General features: G+C 53.5%; 8 protein-coding genes across 8 annotated transcripts; 3 read left to right on the top strand and 5 right to left on the bottom strand.

Annotated features, from left to right (window-relative positions):
* Positions 1-568: 568 nt before the first annotated feature.
* Positions 569-2,086, top strand: JN550_010845 (uncharacterized protein; the record flags this gene model as incomplete). The annotated part of the gene is made up of 5 exons (XM_049309145.1): positions 569-613; positions 713-934; positions 1,055-1,813; positions 1,879-1,998; positions 2,057-2,086. 5 exons carry the CDS (start codon positions 569-571, stop codon positions 2,084-2,086), a joined length of 1,176 nt encoding a protein of 391 aa, XP_049167235.1.
* A 374-nt stretch (positions 2,087-2,460) lies between these two features.
* On the bottom strand, positions 2,461-3,554 carry JN550_010844 (uncharacterized protein; the record flags this gene model as incomplete). The annotated part of the gene is made up of 2 exons (XM_049309144.1): positions 2,461-3,220; positions 3,340-3,554. 2 exons carry the CDS (start codon positions 3,552-3,554, stop codon positions 2,461-2,463), a joined length of 975 nt encoding a protein of 324 aa, XP_049167234.1.
* Positions 3,555-4,098: 544 nt separating this feature from the next.
* JN550_010843 (uncharacterized protein) lies at positions 4,099-4,845 on the bottom strand (the record flags this gene model as incomplete). Its single annotated transcript, XM_049309143.1, has 1 exon — positions 4,099-4,845. One exon carries the CDS (start codon positions 4,843-4,845, stop codon positions 4,099-4,101), a length of 747 nt encoding a protein of 248 aa, XP_049167233.1.
* A 3,274-nt stretch (positions 4,846-8,119) lies between these two features.
* JN550_010842 (uncharacterized protein) lies at positions 8,120-9,427 on the bottom strand (the record flags this gene model as incomplete). The annotated part of the gene is made up of 1 exon (XM_049309140.1): positions 8,120-9,427. The coding sequence occupies one exon, from the start codon at positions 9,425-9,427 to the stop codon at positions 8,120-8,122; it is 1,308 nt and encodes a 435-aa protein (XP_049167232.1).
* A 2,539-nt stretch (positions 9,428-11,966) lies between these two features.
* On the top strand, positions 11,967-12,727 carry JN550_010841 (uncharacterized protein; the record flags this gene model as incomplete). Its single annotated transcript, XM_049309139.1, has 2 exons — positions 11,967-12,172; positions 12,232-12,727. The coding sequence occupies 2 exons, from the start codon at positions 11,967-11,969 to the stop codon at positions 12,725-12,727; spliced, it is 702 nt and encodes a 233-aa protein (XP_049167231.1).
* A 619-nt stretch (positions 12,728-13,346) lies between these two features.
* JN550_010840 (uncharacterized protein) lies at positions 13,347-14,452 on the top strand (the record flags this gene model as incomplete). The annotated part of the gene is made up of 4 exons (XM_049309138.1): positions 13,347-13,562; positions 13,757-13,803; positions 13,859-14,027; positions 14,138-14,452. 4 exons carry the CDS (start codon positions 13,347-13,349, stop codon positions 14,450-14,452), a joined length of 747 nt encoding a protein of 248 aa, XP_049167230.1.
* Positions 14,453-14,691: 239 nt separating this feature from the next.
* JN550_010839 (uncharacterized protein) lies at positions 14,692-18,261 on the bottom strand (the record flags this gene model as incomplete). Its single annotated transcript, XM_049309137.1, has 3 exons — positions 14,692-17,727; positions 17,803-18,077; positions 18,183-18,261. 3 exons carry the CDS (start codon positions 18,259-18,261, stop codon positions 14,692-14,694), a joined length of 3,390 nt encoding a protein of 1,129 aa, XP_049167229.1.
* A 1,563-nt stretch (positions 18,262-19,824) lies between these two features.
* On the bottom strand, positions 19,825-21,718 carry JN550_010838 (uncharacterized protein; the record flags this gene model as incomplete). The annotated part of the gene is made up of 3 exons (XM_049309136.1): positions 19,825-20,442; positions 20,613-21,287; positions 21,347-21,718. 3 exons carry the CDS (start codon positions 21,716-21,718, stop codon positions 19,825-19,827), a joined length of 1,665 nt encoding a protein of 554 aa, XP_049167228.1.
* Positions 21,719-24,186: the final 2,468 nt, after the last annotated feature.

Raw genomic sequence — 24,186 nt, 5'->3', positions numbered from 1 at the left:
ACTATTAGGGCATTGGGGGTCATTTGGCAGCATGAGGGACAGCCCTGGAGCCCTGGAGGTGCGATGATAGATGTCGCCGCAATCTCGCACGGCCAGTGAGCCATTGGGCCAGTCCTGGCGTTGATTGGCGACACGTTCCTCAGCGCCGGCTGCCATTGTCGCGGGATGGCGAACGGTTGGGGGGTGGAGCCCTGGGAGGAGCGCCCTGGCTCCCCTGGGTTAATGTGAATGGGGGATCGCCTTAGGGGGGGCTGTCTTCCAGATGGGGGCTATGGGCAGACGGTCCAACCGCATTGGAGGACGGGCCGAGCTAGACCCGAAGCGGTACGTACCCGCGGGCCATCGTCACCTGGGGCAGTCGCAGTCAATGCTGGACAGCCTGGGCCGGGGGGCCTGACACCTGGTTCGTTCCTGCATTTCCCGCCAAAAGAAAACAAATTTCAGAACTCTGCTCCAGCTCGGCTCTGACAGCTTCTGTATCATCAGTCCACAACTCCTTCATCCACATCCCATCACCTCTTCTCACTCCTCTCCAGCCCTCCAGCCCTCCAGCCACCGACCGCCCATCATGTCTGTCCCTGCCTTCTCTGACATCTCCAAGTCGGCCAACGACGTAAGTCTGTCCTCCCTGCCGTTGCCGCGAGCTTAAACCGCATCGCATCGGCATCGGCATCGGCATCCGGGTCCAGATGGGACCTGCGAAACCCCCCAGATTTCCCGCAGCCATGAAGCTATTCGCCATCCCCATGGCGGACTGCTGCGACATCTGCAAGAGAAGACGCAATCCGCTGACCGTGCACCACCATTGCAGCTGCTGAACAAGGACTTCTACCACCTGTCCGCCGGCACCATCGAGGTCAAGAGCAACACCCCCAACAACGTCGCCTTCAAGGTCACCGGCAAGAGCAGCCACGACAAGGCCACCAGTGGAAACGTGAGTTCCCCTTCCCTCTTCCCCCGTCCAGGCATGGCGAGGCGTGGTGATAAACTACGCCACTGCATTGCCTGGCAACAGCTCCCGGGGCATCATTGGCTGACTTGAGTGTGACCACAGTTGGAGGGAAAATACACAGACAAGTCGCTCGGTAAATCACCCATCAGCTCCTCTTTCTCCTCAGAGTCTTCCCGCACCAGCTCCAAAGGCAGCGCGCACTACAAGAGATCGAGAAAAAAACCAAGCTCCCTCTCATGTTCGATATCGCGCATCACGGTGCCCGGTCCGCGCGCCTGGCCCCTCGAGTTTGCCTTGTTGTTTCGCGATAATCAGCCCCCGGCTTTGCTAACCACGTGTCGGCGCGTTCTCAAAACAGGCCTCACCCTGACCCAGACATGGAACACCGCCAACGCCCTCGAGTCCAAGGTCGAGCTGGCCGACAGCATCGCCAAGGGCCTCAAGGCTGAGGGTGTCTTCAGCTTCCTGCCCACCTCCCAGAGCCGTGGCGCCAAGCTCAACCTCCACTTCAAGCAGAACATCTTCCACGGCCGTGCCTTCTTCGACCTGCTAAAGGGCCCCATTGCCAACGTTGATGCCGTCGTCGGCCACGAGGGCTTCTTGGCTGGTGCCTCCGCCGGCTTCGACGTCAACAAGGGCGCCCTGACCGGCTACAGCGCCGCTCTCGGCTACACCGCCCCCGTCTACACTGCCTCCATCACTGCTACCGACAACCTGAGCGTCTTCGCTGCCTCCTACTACCACAAGGTCAACGGCCAGGTCGAGGCTGGTGCCAAGGCCACCTGGAACTCCAAGACCGGCAACGCTGTCGGCCTCGAGGTTGCCAGCAAGTACCGCCTGGACCCCGTCTCTTTCGCCAAGGTGCGTCGCCCCCAGAATGTACTCGTTTGACTGGCATGGACCAAACCACTGACAACTGCAAACAGGCCAAGATCAACGACCGTGGTGTCGCTGCCGTTGCCTACAACGTCCTCCTCCGCCCCGGTGTCACCCTCGGTCTCGGTGGCTCTTTCGATACCCAGAAGCTCGACCAGGCCACCCACAAGGTTCGTCCTGCACCGCAATGCCTCATTTGATGCGATATTTTGCTAACAGACTCTGCAGGTTGGTGTCAGCTTCACCTTCGAGGGTTAAATGCATGTACAAGAAGATTAGGGGGGGGATTTGATTTGAGGAGGGGCCGGTTGCTTAGCCAAGGCGTTTGTACCTGGGCATTCTGACTATACCCCTTCTTATTTCCTCACAATGTGTAATACAATAACTCAGAAGATAGATCTGCATTCCGGCGACATTTCTCTCTTGAATGTAGATTAGAAGAAATTCGAACGACTTTCGATGACAATTGGATGCTGTCCAGTGCCCGCTTGATGCTATTTGTACAATGCCCTGCCATTGTGGCTCGCCCTTCTATGTGCATGCTTAAACCTCGTATTTACACGGCTTTGCGCCACTCCTTTCCTCGGGGGGAACCTCTGATAAATGTGATTCTTCGGAAATTCCCCGTTCAGTCACCCTTTCGCCTTTCTGTTCCAGTCCTTGGGCAACTTCTGCTTCTTTTCACCACTATTCCAGGCCCGGCTAACCACGAATGGGCCCATGAAACTCAGCACCAGCACGCCGCCGATAACGAAGAACATGCCCGTGGCGCCTCTCTCAGGCTCGATATCCACCTCCTGCCCGTCCACCATGCGCCGCCTGCGGCTCCGGCTCCGGTGCTCCTCCGTCTGGCGCCCCGTGCGCTCGTGGCCCTCGCGGTCAAAGTGCGGCGACGCGGCCTCGGTGTGGAACGGGTCCTGGCCGGGGCCCATGCCGCCGAAGCTGCCGAAGCCGGTGCTGGAGCCCCCCGACGACGACGACGCCGCCGCCCACGCCCCGTCGTTGTGGTGGTCCCGGGGCCCCGCCGGCCCGGCGCCCGACGCGAACCCGCCCGTCGACTCGTCGGCCGCCGCGCTGCGCTTCGCCCCGTGCGCCCCCCACCCGCCGCTGCGGTAGAAGCTGGGCGGCGGGCCCGTGAAGGTGGTGCGGCGGCGGCTGAGGCCCGTGGCCGGGCGCCCGCCCGCCGGGTTCGCCGACGAGTACGAGCCCCGGCCGCTGCGGCCGTGGTGCCCGCCGTGCGGCGACAGGCCCAGCACGTCGCGGTCGTAGCGGGCGCGCTGCTCCGGCGACGACAGCGTCCGGTACGCCTCGGAGATGCGCACGAAGCGCGATGATGCGCCCGGGTCGCGGTTCTGGTCCGGGTGGTGCGTCTTGGACAGGCTGTAGAAGGATCTGGGTCGTGCCATGATGGTCAGCGAGAGGGGTTCTTTGGGGGCCCCTTGTCGCTCACATCGGCCCCGGGAGGCAATGGGTGGGCCAGATGGAGAAGGAGAGGAAGAAGACAGACGTACTTCTTGATGTCAGCGTTCGAGGCCCCCGGCGCAAGCTTCAGCGCCTCGTAGTGGTTGGTCGCGCCGTCGATCTCGTCATCGCGCAGCGGCGCGGTGCTGTGGAAGGAGGCCCGTCCCGGCGGACCGTGGCACGCGAGCTGCTGCGTTGTCGCCGGGTTGCTGCTGAGGGCCCGGCGCAGCAGGGCCGAGGGCGGGATGGCGTAGCGGAGTGGCATCCCTCATCCCGAAGATCGCTCTGCCTGCCGGGGAGGGGAGGATTGTGGGAGGGGGGAGAGAAAGGGTTCGGCGTTGCAAAGAACAGCGGCGGGAAACCCAGTGTGAGAGGTAGAGGAGCGCGGCTGCGCTTTCGATATCGGATCTAGGACCCCGGTCCAAAAGTTGTGACGACATTGATAGTTAGCTGATAGTGAGCGCACGGAATGTGGCGTTTGGGCTTGGTGTGGCGCAGGGACTATACTATCTACCTCTTACGAATGCTTGGGTTGATTAAAGACCTGTTTTGGCGATTCAACATTGAATATTCAAGTACGATGCCTACTGAGGGGAATATCAGGAAGAGTACGAGGCCTCGTTAGCCTTCTTATGTCTTCGAACACCCTAAATCTGCCCATCTTCTAGCCAGAAATGAACGGCTTGCCTATTTCTCTTTCTTCGTCATTCACGTTCCTGGTATACAATACCTTGGTGTTCTTGTCATCAATTTCAAGTGGCGTCCTCCGCCCTCGACATTCACAGCCCTCTGATGTCACATCCCTAATCTCACCATGTTCCTCTATAGGGCTCCAGACCATCATGCAGCCTCCCCCAAACCCCACTATGCCACGAGCGAATCTCCTCCCATTCAGACACCACTTGGCTCATGAACATCAGCCAGCCGCCAATTATGATATCCGCGTAATCGGGGTCTTTGCCTCCTATGAATGGACCGTCGGAAAACCTGAAAAACTTCGCGGCCTCACCCAGGGCAGCCTGGAACTCAGTCAAGACCTTTTTCCTATCCTCCCCACGCACGATGAGCTCATCCCATGTCTTGAAGCCGGCCCGCCTGCAAAACTCAGCTTTGCACTGTTCCGCAGTCTCCGGGTTCAGCGGTAGACCCTGGGGGCAAAGTGCTGCGCCGATGAAGAAGATTGAGTCAATTTGAGCGTTGAACGCCGCGTACAATCCGATTGACTGCCGAAACAACGAAGCGCCAGTGGGGTGCTTTTTATCCAGATGCACGGCGATGTCGAATGAATCTCCCACAACGGTATTGGTGGATGGGTCTTTGATGGCTGGCAGAGTATGGAAAGGCTCTCCATTGCTGAAGAAGCGCACCGGATCCACGCCGAGGCTTTTTCGGGTCGCTGTTACCTCGGACAGGTCGACCCATTGCGTGACGAAGTTTGCGCGCTTGAAGTTGAGGGCATACCGCGTCTTCCATGGGTTGGGTGCGTATGGGCGCAGAGGCGGGCCCGAGGCTATGTCGTAGAAGATAATCGGTTCGGATGAAGACGTAGAGGCCATTGTGGTAGGACAAAATATGGCGACTACGTTTACAAATATAATGGTGGGAAGAAATGGACGTGTTAATGTTTCAATGCACAACTTATATTACCGTTAATGGCGGAGAGGTTCATGTTGTCAACAGCTTGTCCGATTCATGAAGAGGGCTGGGCCCCGGAAATTTATACTTTGTTTCGAAGGCATACAATAGGTACTGCTGACTCTGCTGACCATTCATTGCACGTTATGCGGGATAAGCAGGGTACAAAGCAACTCCTTGACTTCGTAACCCTCAAATCAGTAGGTAGACCTCGCCATTGCTTTTACAATACACTGAATAGAACACGATGATAATCGATTTTCCGAATGTTTGGTTACCCGTAAGTGCTCCTAGCGGGAACTAGGACCGTTCCACTTCACCCCCTCACCAATAGGCGGGCCCGCCGCAAACCTGAGCCTGTCACGTGTATGATGCTCATCCTGATTCACCGTGAGCGAACTCACCGCAGATATAGTCTTCAGGGGCGGTACACATCACGTGTAGGGTGCTCATCTTGATTCACTCCGGCCACGGTTCGCGTAGTCTAGCAGGACCAAGCCTGCCGTACAGTGAGTTGTACGATAGGCCAATATATGTACCACACGAGCCAGTGACATCTGGCCAGTAGGCGAGGTCAGGTATTCGCTCCTTATACAACCCCGGTCAACACTCTCTAAAAAACCAGTATGAAATGCCGGCGCAAAGACAGACCGGGAGCTGGCCGCAGGCTAGGCCGTCATTGGGAGGCTGAGAGGACATTGTGTATTCATATTTCGAAGGGCCTTGGAGAACCAATCGTCTGTCCTGCAGACTGAGTAGGGACCGTCAGTTGCAGCTGGCCAGCATGGCGGTTGGAGCGAAGTTCATCGAAGAGTAATTGTTTGTGTTAATGTACCGTTCCGCATTATCAGCGACGTGAAAGTCTGAAGTAATTACATCTAGGCCGATGAATGATAAGCTCGCAGAAATAACAGGTCAACAACTACTATCACCCTCACCCTTGCAAGAAAATTAGGTCTTCAAGGGATTCGACATATGTACTACAGATTTTAGCTGCACGCAGGTCTCTGTTGACGCAAGGTTCAAAACTTCGGTCTCAACGGAGTAAGGACGAGGAGAATGACTTTGATTCACTTGCACCAAAAATAAAAATTTTCCCCATCGTCGTCTAACACCATTGCCTATCTAAAAAACCTAGATTTCTCAATTAGCAGCCTGATATTTCCTAGGCAACGACGCAATTATGAGCCGCAGGATTTTCAATCAACTTGAATCTTTGATTGTCCCAGGTGTTGAATCATTTCCCGCCATTTATCCTCATTGTTGCCTTCATCCACAGCAACAATCAAAACGCGAGCTTGCGACGTGAAAAGTATGTCACTCCTTTCGTCAAGACTACCCATTGATGAGCATTTGATATCTCCATCATCCATCGTGTCGATAGCAGGAAAGTTATCCAGGTCCTCAGGTCAGACACTCCCACTTGTCATCAAACCTCCACGCCCGCCACGCCAGCTTCTTATACCCAGCATATTCAAACCCCAAAGGTGCCTCAACAACCCACCGTGGACTTGTCCTATTTTACTTTTTCAGGCACGGAAACACGTCGTTCTTAGGATTTTTGGGTCAACTTGAAGTGAAATTCAAGCTCTGCCAATTTTACGCGCTTCAGGTCCAACGTTTATCACTTCCTCTTCACTTAGTTCACACCAACCCTCCCCCACCATTTCCCACACTGTCACTACTCTTCCTTTCCTACCTTCACCTTCTTCATCTCGTATGTTACTCCATCCCATCTACGATCTTCGTCCTACCTCTCCTCCGACACTACGTCCGATTTCGAGAGCTCCACAGAGCAAACGGCATCTAATACTTATCAATCCAACAGCGCCTCGAGGTATGGTTTTCCCTCCTTTCAACAATCTTCGAATTTTCCTTCAATCTCCGATCCGCTGACGCGTTTGCTACACCAAGCAAAACCACTTTCCCTACGATTACCTGCCTACGTACACCACTGCGAACGATACATACGCGTGATGCGCCATGGCACTGTGCTTCCGTCTTCGTGATGATGTGCCCTGGCCAGGCCTCACCGTCCCTGAACCTCGTCTCCAAGGCGAGGAATTGTAGACGCAGTCGAAAGCCCGTTCGTAAGTTCAACTGCCCATTCCCGTTTCGGCATCCGCGTTGGGGCCTTTTTACCTGGTTATCTCCATCAATGTCCGAGAGGAGTAGTACTCGCTCTTCTGTCCCGGGGGGAAGAGAGGGGAACGACGTCCTCGGCGGGATGGCGTCGATTGTGAGTGTAGAGAGCTGGACCTCCCTCAGCCCTACCGATGGTCCTCTGTGGCCGGGAGATCTCTCGGTGCCGACGTGGACAAGTCTGCCGCACGCAAAGGGATTCATGGAAGCTTGCAGTCACCCTGGTGGCTTGCCCTGCGCCCCCTAGGAGCGATCCGTAAGGTTTCGTGCTCGGGGCCCTTCTCGCCATCTGTAAGGAAGGGGGTCGGGTTCCCGCGGCCGAATTGCCGCCATCTCACCTTCGGGTGGTTGGATGTCGCTTGACGATTGGTGAGCTCCGTTATGTCGTGCTAGGTCGATTGGGCGCATATTCAGAGCTTTGCGCTTGTGTGTGGGGAGCATTGCTGGCAAGGTGGCACTCCTATATTCATTCAACATGGGTATCCTTTGATCACCGGGCGATGCGGAATACCAGGACCAGGTGAGGCTATCTCCCCCGCGCTCTGGATGCTGACGACGAGGGGCAAACTTCTACAGCGAAATGGGTGGGAGTCATAAGCTGGTGGAGGATAGCCCTTAGAGCGAGCTGACTACCCCGGTGTTGGTTGGATGGATCTCTTGACGCTCATCGGTCTCGAGATCTGTTGGTCATAATTTTTTGTCTCCCAAGGCTCGGCTTGCTACCTTTTTAAAAAAAAAAAGCAGTCTCATTCATTCGCCACATGGGCAAGGCCGCAGCCCCAATGCGTGCCACCACTTTTTTCATCATATCCCTCAGCTCCGTGAGGGTATGAAGGAGAAGGACGGGGGAAATTGTCGAGAAATTAACTGTGATACAGAGATCATATTGCTAGTGAGTTTATTTGAAGAGAAAGGTAAGGAATGTAACTGGCATGGATTTCGCAGGTATCAGATGCTGCCATTCGGTCGGTCTTGATCTTCATTTCTATGTAGGCTCGCAATAAATCAGATCCATACAGCACTCTTTGCTGGCGGTCTTGTGACTTGAGATGGCTACAACACCGCCAGGCCTTCCTCTAGCACATCCATCAACCTAGGGCACTCACCCTTTTCAATCAAGTCAACCCATTGATCTATTCTCCTCAGGTGGAAACCATCGCCACAGCGCACGACTGCCCCAAGAAAGTCTGCCTTTAACGAGCTTTCACTGACTTGCACCTCCCAGCCCGGTCGTAAATGACACATGCTTGCATGATAAAACTTCCTAAGCTGGGTTGTTTCATACTCCATCAAATGAATCCAGTACAGCTCATCTTTTCCCTCGTTGTCCAACTCATCTTCGGCACCGTCTGGCGCGCTGGGCTGTTCGGAATCCTCGTCAGCGTAGTCCTGGCGCACTGGTTCCTTCTCCCGGCTTGGTCCCTCCAAGAACTTGGGCGCCTTGGTAGCCACCCACAATGGTGTAGCCGAAACGCACTCCCAGTCAACTACAGCAGTGATATTTCCTTGCTCGTCTACTAGGATGTTCTGTAATGATAGATCGTCATGCCAAATGACTGTTCGCTCGGGAGGACACTGGAGGGAAGGGAAAATTTTCGGCAGTAAGCTGGCTAGTCTGCGAGCGAGAGCCAATGCAGCTTCTGCATCTTCCTTGTCTTCTTCATCTTCGGCTTCTACAATTGCTGTCATGTAGTCTTTGATGATGATTTCGATGTAAGACATGAGGTAGTCGTAGCTCGAGCGGAAAGGGCCGCGGCCAACGTCGTAGTCGAAATGTTGTCCCCAAAAGAAGAAGCGTGAAACAAGCTCGCCTGGCTGCTGGTTTTTTCCGCTTTGATCCACGTCACTGGATTTGAGGGTCCCAATTTTAGAGAAACTCTTGAGGGAGATCTGGGTCTGAAGCTCGGCCACACGCTGGACGAGGGCCACCTTCTGGAACATGGTCAGGGTTCGCCATCGCTTGTAGACGGAGACGCCTGGCATCATCTCCATCAGGATCCATTCAAACCCAATCAAATTATAAGAAGAATCATCGAACGCGATCACCTCCGGAACTGGGACATCTGTCCTATCGCGTAGAAAGCGCAACGTTGTGACCTCGCCTCGGGTCTTGTTGTGCGGGTGGACTGGAAGCGAGACTCGAAGTAGTGATTTCCCCTGGTTCGTCTCAATTAGGTACAGCTTATTGAAGGCGCCTTCGGCGTGAAAGGACACTGCACAGGTGTCTCCCGTGTCGATGCGAAGCTCTTTGCGGCACAGATTCTCTATGTCCACCAGAGATGGTTCTCGTGTCCAGATTGGCTTGACATATAGTCCACCGTCGTCCCATCCAAGCCCATCTTGAGCAGGAGGTGCTGGCATTGTGCGAGCCGGTACAGTCTTGATCTCTGCCGATTGATTATCGCAGAGGCTCGAAAAGTCAAGTGGGAGCTGAGAGGTTTGTAGTCGATAGATGGGTGGTGTTAACTGAAGAATGTCGCAAAGCTTATGCACGGACCATTAAGCTATATACCTAGTACGTATCCACCGTACGAGAACTCGCGAATAGAGGGCAATCATTGCAAATCAAGACGCTTTCCATAAGTAGTAGTCTTCCTTCAATATGCATTAGGTGTTTCAAGACCTAGAGCAGCATACAGTTATACTTTGGGTGCGACACATCCTCGATCCCAAACGGTTATCTGAATTCCGTAATACGCCATATGTCAATTCGCTCTTCTGATAGGGGCCAACAAGGTACCGACATTTTCTTAAAAGGGAATTCCATATCAGAAAGCCAGGTAGAGATGGTTTCAGCCGAAGTTTCAACTCACCGGCAACACATAGTCTAGCAAACTTAGCTCAACTCTGGCGAAGTGCTATTTCGATGTATAGTACGGGAGTCTCAAGAAATTTGTATATAGTATATGTTTTTTCTTCTCGGAGAGCATATACTTTTATTCTTCTCAAGTATCGACTGGCACTTTCATATGGTTCCAACTAGGAAATATTGTGAAATTGTCATTTCTTCCCTTTTTGTTTTGTTTACATTGATATTTTCACCTAACCCAATACTACTTACCCATTTCCCGAAGACGGGGCGCACAAAGAAGCAGGTCGTTAGAGACTTCATTGATGACATTCCTGGCTCAAAGCTTGAGGGCCTCTCAAGCTCTGCGAAAACTCTGTATGAAGATGCCAATCTTCGACTTAACATGCAAGGTGCAAGTCTTCTTGGTGTTCCGTCGTATCACCTACGAAAGCTGATACGAGATGCAGGTCACGAGCGATCGCCGATTGAACTTGTAGGTCCAAGTCAATAAAGGTGCGAAGACCTCGTCGCTGAAGGGTTACGCTCCAAGGACAGTCGCTGGCCCGGTCTTTGTCTCCCAGAGCTCACCCATGACGGCGGCCGAAATCAGAAAGGCTCTGAAAGCAAGTAGCAAGTTTGAGTAGGGGTTATTACGCTATATGAAATGCGTGAGACCGAGATATATAGTACAAGCGCTCCTTCGCGTGGCCAAGGTTTCCCTGAATTCATTTCCCTGGTGCAGGTCACGGCAAGGGCGTGGGTTGATGGGGACCTGAGGAGATAATGGAAGAAATTTGATACATGTTTCTTCTGTTGTCTCGTCTGTTGCAGGAGGGCCAAGATTCAGTCTTTTCCGAGTAAATACGCAAACAGTCTTTATTGGATAAATACGCAACCAGTCTTTTCCGAATATATGCCCATGCAGTCTGTTCCTAATGTATATCCATATCCCGTACAGTATCACAGTCTGACTTCAGTCTGACCTCTCCTCGTCATGATAATGGACAACACTTATGCGCAGTCAAGGCCTTGATTCTACACGATTAATTCCACTACGACCACCATGGCTGAATCCGGTCCTAAAAGTGTAGTTGCGATAATTTACTTTCGGTTAATGTTTTGCCTGTGGCATTGCTGCGCTTGGATGCCGATTGAGTCTTTGGTTTTTCGCGTGGGTCTTACTTCCTCTACTCCCCAAGGGAGCTTATGTGCCGCAACCAAATTTTTTTTTTTTTTTTTTTTTTCGAAACTATGTGGTAGTCACTCGCAGGTAGCTTTCGTTGTCTTACCACTAGCGCTCCTTTGCCCATATAGAAGGTATTCATCGCAGTCAACCTTGCCGCTGGTCAGCCAGCAATGGCCGCACAAGCCGGCAACACGAAACAGCCATCGTTGCTCGCTACTTGTAGGCTGGCCATTCCTATTACATAATGCTCGCAAAGTCATGATTGCGACTCAACACCGACTGAGCAGAGTCCGAGTTGAGACGGCATTGGAGCCAGGCCCCATTGAGCGAAAATGAGCTTAAATTGATGGCTGTCGGAGGACTTAAGTGGGTGGATAATTGTGCGCTTCGTATAAGGGGCATAGGCTCTGTTGCAAAAGGCTCCTAGCCATTCGAACTCGGTTGCCTGAAATACATGGCATGGGGCGATGTTGTCCTACAAGCATTGGCGGCGCTGACGGGCAGTACACTCGGACAGGGAATTGAGTTGCCAAGTCTGACCTTTGCACTAAGTGCAGCGTTGGGCAGCCCTGCAATTGGCCCGCTGGCCGCTGTGCCGTCAGCAATGGATCCTCTGGGAGTGCTCGACATCAGCACAGCCATCCTCAAATGACAGGCCTACACCCTGCGGCCGCAGCGCCGGCGCCCAAACGTCGTGATGGCCCGGGGCATAGCATCAGGTGTGTGCTCGTCGTGCACAGCCGTCGCGTGCATCGTCATATACGGCACAGCTTACAGCTTACGCTCAAGCGCACACCTAGATATGCGGGCGGTCTCGCTGAGTCTTCCGTTTTTGCATTACTGATCCTTCCTACTCGCGATCTCTTCGCTTCGAGGCTGATGGCATTTTCTAACACGCAGCATCATATACGCAAATTGTCAAGATGAGTTTCGCTAGGACGGTCCACCACATCGGCACGTACTTGGTACTGGCGGCCTTTGCGCTACTCATAGTGCCAGATGTGACCGCGCCTACGGTCCAACACTTGTCGCTCTTCACCGTCAGCAATGAGTTTAAGCTGTACAATGAAGGCTCGCCCGTGATCAATTATGGTGCGTTTGGGTATTGTTTGCGGGTCATCCCTGAACGGTAAGCTGGAATCCCTTTGCTGAAAGCAGTCTCGGTCCACTCACTAACATATCCTCAAGCGCCACCAAGGACCCAACGCAGCCTGCTTGTGTGCAGTCGGGAGTAGGATATTGGGCAACCAACATCATCGAGAACACCTACGGATACCACTCGGCCAGCATCCCCTACGATGTGGAGCTGACCGTGTCAAGACTGACCAAGGTGTTCGTGCTCATCCCGGTGGCCACCGCAGCGGCGGCGGTGGCATTTGCCCTGGCCCTCTTTTCTTCTTTCTTCGTGAGCACAGTCGCCTCGATGCTCGCGGCTTTCGTCGCCGCATTCAGCTTCGCCCTTGCCTTCGTGGCGACCTGCTGCGCCTTCGTCGCGTTCGGGGCCATCCAAGGTGCGCTCGCGAACAACAGCCATACCTCTACGAGAGGAGACTTTGACGTCGGCATCTGGGCGTTGCTCGCTGCAACCATCTGCCTGGTGCTCGGCGCCACATTCTTGCTGTTCACTTGTTGCAGCGGGCATCACAAGAGAAAACTCGAGAGCGGAAACCTGGAAAAGGCCTAGAACCCAAGTTTCTCGACTTCGACCCTCATGTTTGGAGATCGGTATGGCTGCACGGTGGTGTCTCCAGATCGGGAGACTTTTTCTTTGGACATTCGCTATGATACCCGCATTTTGGATTTATAAAGGTGCATTGGCATACACAGGTGAAAGGGCTTCACCTGGTCGGCGTTCTTGGGGCATTGCATCTCGATTTAGGACATTATACTTGGCCACCATATGGTGGGAGAATATCACATCAATTCTTAAATGTGAAGATCAATGCATGCCATCCAGCTACTGAATTTGGACTCGCGGGCTATTGTGCACTCAAGGTTCATGCGGTCAGAAATTAGTCCGATTTCTGATCTAGTAGTGATGAGGCAGGTGCTTAGAACGTAGCCCGCTCGCTGTGGATTGCTAACGTCAAGTTACTTCGCCTTCGTGACCCGCTGCGACTATGCAGCTGTGCGGCACGAACGGATACTGAGCAATCGGTCAACCCAGACTCAAATGGGAAGCATATAAGCCTGACACTATCTAGCCTCAGCCGCAATCAGTGTCCTATTCTGGCGGGAAAGAAGACTCAGATGTGAAAGGCGGATATTAACCATTGTCGACAATAGTGTCTGATACTTCCCCGATGACCGAGAAGATCACGTATCGAGGCAATTGCCACTGTGCAAAGTACAGGTTTGAAGTTGATCTCCCCGAGATCAAAACAGGAGTATCGTGCAACTGCGTCGCCTGCTTCAAGACCGGAATTCTCTGGGCCTTCCCAGCGCAAGGCGATTTCCGAGTCTCACGCAACGACAGTCTTCTGACGCAGACTCGGCACGGAGCAACGCTCGAACACAAGGTAAAGGCGCCGCTCGGACTGGCATTGCACGGGGCTGCATGACAAGTGTATATTCTGACAGGAACAGTTCTGCTCTCACTGCTCAAGCCCAATATCTGGCACCCATCTCAGCGGTGACTTAGAGGGGAAGTTTGGGATTAATGTTTGAACTGAACTCCGTTTTCTTCGAGAAGCGTTCACTAATAGTTGACAAGATCCGGACACTCCTTGATGTTAACCCTTTCAAGCTTGAGATCCAAGAGTAAGTGTCATCAGTAATGCTCGTCGCGTCATATACTGAACAAACCCCTCTGCAGGTCTCACCACCCTGCGGCGAAGCTCACCGAGGCCGAGCCTGCTGTTGACGCGGAAGGCCTGAAGCTCTATACGGGAAGTTGTACTTGTGGTTCTATATCTCTGACCCTCAAGACGAAGCCTCTTCCTGAAGTTGAGGTCAAGGAGGATAACTGCAGTATCTGCGTACGGGTACGTAAGCCCTTTCTTGCCCCTGAGCTGCCTGGACTATGTAGGGCCCGGGTTACCCTCGACACTCCAAAGTCTTGTGTGGCTCCTGGTAATCTGACACAAGGATTCAGAACGCGTATGTAGGCGTCTACCCCCAGAAGCCCCAGGTCGATATAATCAAAGGGCAGGACCTCGCGTCGGTGTACTCCTTCGGGCGCAAGTTCAGCGGGAAGCGTTTTTGCGGGTCCTGCGGCGTCAACATCTGGGACGACCTGTACGGCCCGCCAAAGGAGCTCGTGGCGACGTGGCCTGAGGCCCGGCAGGCCATGGTCGCACGCAACTTGAGCATCAGGCCGCTGAGTGTGCGCGCCCTCGACGGAGTGGAGTGGGATCAGCTCAAGATCGAGCGAGCGGACGAAGGTACAGAGGGTTATGTAGTCGACTGAGATTGTAGTGAATGGGACATCGCTTTACTGATTGATCTTTCATGGCTATTGAGACCATGTGGTTTGCCTAGGCCTAAGAGGCAAGGACAGATGTTGTCCACCAAACTGAAACAAAATCGGGTATAGTACACATCAGTTCGACTCAGCAGGGTCTGAATCTGCTCGCGCTTTCGCCCCAACTCCAAAAATCCACCCGCCGAAAAAGAAACGCACGCTACGATACAGGGTATACAACAATATTATCTTCTTCGTCCAGATCGGCCGCCTGTGCCAATACCGAAGAGACCCGCCAATTCGTTGATGGATAGGCCACTCAAACCCCGTGCAGCCTCGCTGTTCAGTACCTCGCCAACGAGCTTGCGCTTGTTCTCCTGCAAGTCAAGAATGCGATCTTCCACCGTATCTTCCACAACCAGGCGATGGACCGTCACGGGCTTCTCCTGACCTAAACGATGGGCACGTCCAATCGCCTGGTCTTCAACGTAAGGGTTCCAGAAAGGTTCGAGGATGATGACCTGTGTTGCCGCCTGCAGGTTGAGTCCCGCGTTCCCGGCTCTCAGACTGACCAACATGACTTTGACCTCAGGCTTGGTCATAAAATCCTCGACCGCATCCTCACGTAGTGGGTTGCTCATGCTGCCATCGTAGCGCCGGTAGTTGTACCCTTCGTCGTCGATGGGGATCTCCAAGAGATCGAGGAATGACGTAAACACGCTGAAAATGAGCGTCTTCTCTCGTGGGTTCTCATCTCGGATACGGCGTAATATCTCCATAGTCTTATCGATCTTGGCACTGGTCTCCCAGTCTTTCCTGAGTCGCTTGAAGTATTTCTCCTTTGCTGCCGCATTCTTCAAGCTTGCCTGCTTCAACTCCGCGAGTGTTTGTGGCTTGTGTCTCTTTGCACGCTCAAGTTTGATGCTTCTCGGCTTTTCCTTGTCTTCCCCCTTGGCCTCAACTTTGGTCCCAGCTCTTTTGCGCTTGCCTCCTTTCGTATGCATATCGGCCCTACCCTGGTGATCGCGACTTGTGGAAACTGGTGAGGCGGCAGATTTCGTACGAGATATGCGACGCCGTTTGGAGCCTTGGGTGTTGCTGGCGGCCATATCGTCATCTGTGTCTTCGGGTTTTATTGCCTTTGTTTTTGACTGATTTGACCGAGGTGCTTTAGAAGTAGACCTTTCTATGCGCCTGCCAAAGTAATCCGAAGACTGACTGAAAATGCCAAGGTCACCCTCAGTCTTGACTTGAGTCGAGGGGCTGCCCTTATTGCGCTTGACGGTACGCTTGGATGGAAGAGTTTTTCTGATAGGGGTGTTGGGCGTAGGCTCCCTTTTGGCTAGCTCCTTTTGCTTGTCGGCTCGCTGCCACATTTCTGATAAGGATGGCAAGGAATCATCAGAGTCTGAATCGGCTGAATCATCCTCTTTCTGGGAAGCTGATACTTTCAACGAGCTCGTGGGCCGTTCCCGTTCATCTTGTCCTGATCTCCCTTCTCCCACTGTCAGGTCTGGGATTGTGTCATCCTCTTCTTTTACCTGTTCCTCTTCCAATTGAGAGTCTTCCTCGTCGAGATCTTCGCTGTCGTCCGATACGATAAAGTCCTTTAAGTCTCCGTGCTCATCGGCATCATCTGATTCACTGATGAGATCAGAGTCTTCCATATCCTCCTCTTCAGACCCTGGCTCTGATGCATCTGACCTGTGTGCCTCCTCGAAGTATGTGTGGAGGAGCACTTGAGTCGGGTCTACTTCCTGGCGGCACAGCGGTGTGGGACAAATAGACTGTGAGTCTAGACGGGCGATGGCCTGGGTAAAGCCAACTTGCATCAACCCGCTGAAGCATCCGCCGCAAACATAATGTCCGCAGGGATAGATGATCATGGGGTTCGTGGTGATGTCGTCACACACAGGACACTTAAACTCGGTCTCCTGTTTTATTCTCTCCACAATCTGGTCGTCAAGCTTTAGAGCCAACTTGACCATTTCCTCAGAGGTTATGTCTGCGCCCTCGGGGATGCCATGGTCCTTGATCAGGTGCGGGTGGCAGCAGCACTGCCTCAGCCGTGTAATCAAGACGAGGATATGGCTATAATTTTTTTGAACGGTGCCTTCTTTCACGTAACGATTGAACTTGAGCTGCAATCGATGTTGCAAAGCCTCGTAGTACTCCCGTTGATCTTGGTCAAATTCTGTTACGGCAACCTTACTTTCGAGTTCTGGGAGCTGAAGGATCTGTTTGCCGTCAATCTGGCTGGTCGCTGTTCGTTGGAGCAAGATACCTCGGAGTAGAGCTTGCAAAGCCCTCATAGCACGAGTTTTGAGAGACGGACTCCTGCCCTTTATCGGCTTGACAAAGTCGCGGCAGAAGTTGCGCCACTCATCGTAAGGGGGGATGCGAAGGAAGCGGATAAGTGAGTAAACCTCAGTGAGGTTGTTCATGAGTGGTGTTCCAGTCATACAAAGTCTGTAGTCCGCGCGCATCGAGGAAATTGCGCGAGCAGACTTGGACTTCTCATTCTTTATGTTGTGCGCTTCGTCGAGAATGATGCGATGGAATCTCGTTGAGAGGAGGACCTTGTTGTTCTTTGAGTTCTTTCGGGGATTATGCTCAGAGGCGATCGTTCCATATGTTGTTAAGACGACGTCGTACGAAAGTAGTTTCGCGACGGTCATGCTCTTCTTTTTCTGGCCATGAACGATGACGGTCTTGAGCTTATGGCCAAACTTGACCTTGTCTTCGATCTCACGTTCCCATTGCCTCAGTAGTGCTAGTGGGGCCACTATGAGCGTGGTTTTGTGAGCACAGTCGTTTGATGGGCGAGCCAATATCAGGGCCAGTGCCTGGATTGTCTTCCCAAGACCCATGGTGTCGGCCAGAATGCCGCCCTTGGCACTACTTTCCTCTTGGTTGATCAGCCACGTTAAGCCTACTCGCTGGTGCGGCATCAGTTTGCACGTCAACGCGCCTGGCTTCTTCTTTCGCCCTTCCGGCGGCACGTCAATATCAGGCAGGTTGGCTAGAAACTGTATGAAATCGATATCCCGGTCATCATCGCGAACAGACCATCGGAAGGCCTCCTCGCCCCAAAGATCGTCGTCATCTTCGAGGCCATAATTGTCGGCGGAAGAGCTCCCAATAATGGCCCCAATCCCAACCTGGCTATGATCATAAGATGATTGTGGCAACGGCGGTGGTGGGTTGAATGCCTGTGGTCCATGGTTCATCATTCTTGAGCAGAATATGTGGTGTCTTGGCCAATCCTGCATCTGGCACTCCTGCGAACAGTAGAAAGCTTGATGACAGATACCACAGACACTCGGGCTATCTGGTTTCCGACACGTGAAGCATACCCTTACTGGGGCAGTTGTGGGCACGATCGCTCCCGAAAGAGGGTTTGCAGGCTGGACTTGAGCGCCATTTGGGTTTGCTTGAGATCGATCAAAATGAGCTTGATGGCTTCCCCTGAATATCTCGTCTATTTCTCGCCCTCGTCGGGCTTGATCTTGCTGGGACGATGGTTGTCGAAGAGCATCCTGCTGCGCTTCGCTGTTGGCCCGCAGGGCTTGTTCCTGACCAGACAGGGCGTCTCGACCTCGCTCGCCCGTCTCGCTCTTGACGTCGTGGACTGGAGGTAATGACGGCTATTAGCTTGGATTTTGCGCACGATGGAAAGCTGTACCGGACGAATATATAGATACGCTTCCCAGGATGGCGGTCGACAATGACATACCTTGTTGAGCGGGCGCACGATTGACATTGTGCAGTTGCGAGACATCTTGCAGCGGCCCCCGCTTGGTCGGACTACCCATGCTGGAATGCGAGGTCCAAATGGCCTCGGTTGAGCTTGCTATGCCTCGAGAGGCCTTGAGATATAGAAACAAATCAAGGTTCTACATGGAGTATCGGCGCACGCTCATGCTGGTTGTGGTATAGAGATGGAGACTGTTTGACTTCGTACGTCAGGGGCAAGCGAGATGTACGAAGCCTTGCAACCCCGGTCAGGACGCGCTTCACAAAACTATAATCAGAAGCATCCCGCGCTACCAATCTATCAAGCATTCGATGAGCAACTTGCAATTGCAGCAGTAACGTAATTATGAACCTGCCGACTTGATTTGACTAACTTTTCCTTTCTGTGCTCCTCTAGCAAATAAAGGCTCTACTTGATCCTGATCGCGTAAGTACTGTGCTATGCCATGGGTCACTTGGCAATTATGACTGAACGCGATGCGACGCGACTCGACGCGATGCGCTAAGCGCGGATGCACAACAAACAATACGTCATCCCCTCGCCCGACCCTCGAGACAAACGGTCATTCAACTCACGATGATGACAAAAATGCGTTTCGTCTCTTATGAGCAGAATCAATAGAGCTGCGGCTCATAATGCGTCCATTTTCTCGACAAAAACGGCTTGCCTAGAAACCTGACCCATTATGGGCCGGACCAGCTTCCAACCAACCCTCTTTCCGATTGGGGTAACTGGGCTAGCCTCTATTGGCTGGCCACGGACCCAGGTGCTCCTTCAGGTCGGCTTTGTGTAACATCAAGGATTCCACTTCCGCTTGATGCAGAATGCCCTGAGACCCTGTGGGCATCCGTAAGCTATATGACCAGTCATGATTAGGTCCCAAGTCCCCTATACAGATTCGTATATTTGCAGTGCCAAGACGGCTGCACGATGGGTGGCAACTGTAGACGAAGGAGTCAACCTCCACCAATGATACTCTTCCGCAAGGACACCCGTTGGTTTCTACGATCTGACTACTGGCAATAGAGTATTGGATGTCTAGTATACTTCATATCGACTCCTGGAAAGGCGAGCGAGATATCCTATGAAATACACAACTTCTGGGCGCTTCCGCCGTAGGATATAGGTCACCCAGTCAATCTACAACATTACAGAATAATAATTTTGCCTTATCTGGCCTTCGAGGTCCGTGCCGGGCCCCTTCTGTTCTCATAAAAACAGCTCTATCGCCATTACAAGGTCGCTAAGGCAGCCGTCGCTGCTGCATGTGGAGTATATGTACATCAAGCCCAACCCCCACCGGGTTCTCCCCTTGAACCCATGGGCAACCCGATCCCCGTCTATAGGTCTATTCTGCGCTGATCCTGAACGCCGTAGTATGCTCATCGTAGTACTCCCCGTTTCTGGCGGTTGTATGACACCAGAGAGAGTGGGACGCCTTCTGTCTCGAATGGCGTTCTCTTTGATTTGTGGTGTGTGATGACTCGTGATATGCGGAAGGCGGAGTAGCTCGACGCCTGGCTTATCCTGCAATGAAGTTTCCGTGGCCCTCTTTGGCTCGCTCGCGTATGCGTTGCATGAGTTATCGAGTTGTCCAACGTATTTAGACGTTCCTCTTCCTTCACGCTTCCAGCTTCTTCCAAGCGACCTGGGTGCACTCGCCCATGGCGTCGATCCAATCATTGATACCCTTCAGATCCCAGCCACTGACCCAGCGCGACTTGTCGTTGCCAGACTTGGCCTTGGGGGCCCCCAACTTGAAGCTCTTGGCTGTGCAGCATTGCTGGTCGTGCCAGGTGTATTGGAAGCACGTGCGGCTCTTCTTCTTCTCGTTCATGGCGCGGTGCCATTGCTCTCTCATGGCTGCATCGCTTGCGTCCGAGTCCTCTGCCTTCTCCGTGTCAAGAGCCAGCGCGGGTGACGGCTCTCCCGAGTTCGGTTCGCGGGGGACGATTTTCTGCCGTGATCCGCCCCATATCAGGTCCTCCTCATCTGGCACATCCTCCTCCTCACACACGCGGGCGCAGTTCTCGGGTGATTTCCAAGCCACCTTTTCGGTATCTGTCATGTCGCTCTCCTTCTTTTGTCTTCGCTTTCGGTGGTCGTCCGCTCGTGCCTGAGCTGCCGGGTCTGGGTTGATGTAGCAGACGTCATCCGACAGGTTATCCCAGTCTTGTCGCTTAACCTGCATATTGGGGGCGATGAGAGTCTCATACAAGTCCTTGATCAAGAGCGTGCGCTGTAAGACATATTAGTCAGCTGCACAAATATAGAGGAGCTCAGCATCTAGGGCCCGTTGGGGTAGTCATGAGACATGGCGTTTGGTGGCTGCCCAGTAGGCGGCTTCAGAAGCAAGCACACACATGTCGGACCTGCTCCCGAGTAGTTTAAATGAACATCGAAACTCACATCTGTCTTGCGTGTCTGCTCGAACTGCCAGACATTACTAATTTCTTCGGCATTCATGTGATGCATCGTCAAGATCGGCTCGCACCAGTGTCCCGGACCGTAGGGAAGCGTGCTGGGTTTCTCGCCGTTGAACATGGGCCACGCCTGACGGATCTTGACATTCTCGTACTCTTCCAGCGCCTGGGCAAGCATCAGATCACCGCAGCATTCGTGTGCACCCTTGATGTTGTACTGCTGCACGATTCCAGGGTGGTGATCGATGAGATGGCGCAACAGAGTGCCACTCAGGATGTATCCTGACCCGCCGTGGGCGAATGGCGTCCCTCCTATGAAGCTGCGACTGCCCAGGTAGACCCGTTCCTTGGGGTTGAGGCCGCTCTGGGTGCGCAGCCAGTAGACAACGTTCGCCCAAAAGACGTAGGTGTCGGCCTCGGCAAAGATATACCAGTCTCGACCCGGTCGCATCCGCCACGTCTGTTCCATCATGGGCAGAAACTTGTACTTGTCTAGGTTCCAAGCCCGGTGGCCCTCCTCTCGCGCGTCCAGACAGGTCTTTTGCGAGACAGGGCAGTCCTTCTGGTCTCGGTACAGATCGAAGTCATCGTTGTGGGCCTTGGCCTTCTCTTCCACTCCTGCCAGGACGTCGTAGATGTGGTACTTCCCGATTTGTTGCTCCTAAAAGGACGTTAGCGGTTGCAGCTGTGCATGCCAGGCGTTGCCTTGCGACTTCGTACCATGTCCGAGAAGATGAGGAAATCGGGGAGACATTGTAGCGATGTCAACAGGTGGGTGGGTACTTTGTCGAATGCCTCGGTCGCGCCGGTCTTCATAACAAGGAGGACGCCATCTGTGTCTGGGAAGTTGGCGCAGGGGTTGCTGAAGTTGTGGTATTGCACCACGGTGCCTTCAGTCCCTTGCTGGTACAATGTGTTGTTGTACACCTGCTCGCGGCCGAAGTAGTTGGAGACGCTGCTAGACAGGTCCGCAGCGTACTCATAGGTCGTCTGCCGCCAACTCGGTCGGATGTGAATATATGTGGCGATAATGGCAAGCACGGTGAATCCCCCAAACAGCCGCAGCCGGCGGGAGTGCGGCGAGGCAAGCATGGCGGTCTCTCGGGCCTGACCTGACCCGTAAGGTCTCTCTACGCTTCACGACGTCTAGGGTCGGGGTAGGATTTCTGGGGAATGAGGGCTTCAAGGCGAGTGGGTTGGATCAACAAACATGGCCAGTAGGTAGCATACAAGAGAATGACGAGACCAAGTGGCAAAGCAGGCAAACGAACATGAGAGTTGTGAACACGAGCTGGAGCGCTGGTAGTACGAATTCCACGAAATGTCTAGGTCGGTTACCCAAGTTGGCCCGCAGCCCGCGGGTGGTGTAACTAGATACGAAGGGGAAAGGACAATACCTAGGAGGGGCGGCCTAGACTTGCTTCACAAGCCATACTAACATGACTGGCCGGGCCAGAATAGGAGAGGAAGATTCGCGATCGGGGGCATGCTGATATGCAAGACTAAGGCACACCTGGGAGCGAAGTGGGCTTGGGGACTTTTCTGCAGTGGCCGTGGTCAAAGTGGTGCCCGCTTGGGACCGTGGGACCTTGGGATGGGACCTGTGGGCGACGGCCATAAAGTCTGGATACCTTGACGCAACTGGCAGGGGTCAGGCTCATAAGTGGTGATGGGCCGAGTCTACCGGACGCTAAAGCCTAGCAGAGCCATTCGACTGTGGTAAGGAACTTCAGGGATGCATGCGTTCGTTTGTCATGGCCCTGCATGGGCTCGGCTCCACGACTCCAGCCGTTCGTTCTTCACGACGGCGGTCCAACACTTGTTTAGCTCACAAAACCGGCGTACCATACAAGGTCCGACCACCAACACGCCTGGCGAGAGACAACGAAATCCGAAGTTGCATAGTCACTCACTGTAGGTCGCTGTTGAAGAGTGTGTCTCCATGTCCCAGTGCATAGTAGTACAGACGTTCCGCAAGTGGAAGGACAGCGAGGGATCTGCGGTCTAAGCCGCCCCGACATTGGCCATCCGATCGCGCCGCACGGCCAATGGGGAAACCGGACGCTTGCCATCTGGAGACAATCGCAGATAACGAGATGCAGTAGTACAGTACTGTAGTCAGTCAGATGCTGACAGCACCAGTGTACCACGTACTATTGGAATATGAAACACGTCAAGAGCGAAGGAGGCTGCGCGGGGAAATGCACATGGCCGCTCGCTCGGGAGAGACCGATGCGACTCTCTGTGGCATCTGTGCGTGCTCTGTGCATCTGCCATTCGGGCGTCGGGTCAGCCAATGATGGAGAGACGCTTGTTGGCGATAGTCGCTCGTCACTAAAGGTTGACGAGGCGGCACAATACTACACCATTGTAAGCCGCCAATTTGACAGGCGTGACACGATCGTATTATCCCAGCTGAGAGGCAGGGATCATCTGTACGGGGGAGACCTCAAAATTGCGATTCCCCACCCAAGTCAATGTCAGAACCCGGAAACGTCAATTTTCCAGGGATCAGAGGCACCCAAATGGGAGGATACTTTGGGATCGTGCATTAATACATGGGTTATGGGGCTGAAGTAAAAATAACGCGGGACACTTTTGTGCTGCTGGGTTGCTGGGTACGAGTTTGGAATTGCTGTCGGAAACGAGGTGTCGGAACAGCTGGAGCGGATTCAGGAACCCGTTCTACGCAGTCCACGGCCACCCCACGGTCTGACCAATCCGCAGGACGACTTTGTCTGGATCAGCTGGTGGCTGACTGTCTAGATGCATCTTCCTCAACCCGGTGTTCCGGCCGGGTGTAGAGGGGCTGGCTGAGAGCCACTGACAGAACAGGCCGAAAATGCTTGACTGGTTATCTCGCTTCTGTGCAGTGAATCGCGCATCAGCTTATCCTCGATCCGGAGGACTACTGTGCCGCAGCACGATGAACGCGTCAGAAGGAATGCGTAAGTCAGAAAGGTCAAGAGTCGTGGCGGAAGGATAGTTCTGGCCGTGGAAGTCAATCCCAGCGTCGAAGCCCTCTGCTGACTGCCAGCACGTATGTACAAGAATCAATTACGATTTAGATAGCAGTTACGTCGTTGCCCGACAGGTGTCGACAAGTAAGGGTCTTCTCTTGGCGCACATGTTAAGGTTCACAGTCTCTACGCCAGCGCAACCCCTGCGCAAGTCCGCCTCGAAAATAAACCGAGCCTTGTACTATGTTGTGGTAGGAGCTTTTTTTCCCGCGCACTGATCCTTGTGTTCCCACATCGTCGCAAATTGAGGCTCTACCTGTCCACGGGTACGAATTACATAGTACTGTCCTTCACTTTCGCGGCCAATGACTAATGAACTATTATTTGCCTCGTTCAACATGTGTGTAGGTCTGCTACGAGTCCAGGATAGCGGCTATTATGTAGTGGCCTCCCGGATGTATTGACAAACCCCGACAACGCGCTTCAACCGGCGACGACCGTTTGCGGAGGACTGTTGGTCGCTTCAAACGGCATCCATTGTCAGCCATAGCCCAAGCTGGACAGTTACAGCAAATTTGTGTAAATCTGGCGTGCCAGTCG

The sequence above is a fragment of the Neoarthrinium moseri genome (assembly GCF_022829205.1).
Source record: "Neoarthrinium moseri strain CBS 164.80 chromosome Unknown scaffold59_Wmoseri_CBS_16480, whole genome shotgun sequence".
NCBI classification, from domain to species: Eukaryota; Fungi; Ascomycota; class Sordariomycetes; order Amphisphaeriales; family Apiosporaceae; genus Neoarthrinium; species Neoarthrinium moseri.
This window is presented reverse-complemented; position numbering and strand designations above follow the sequence as displayed.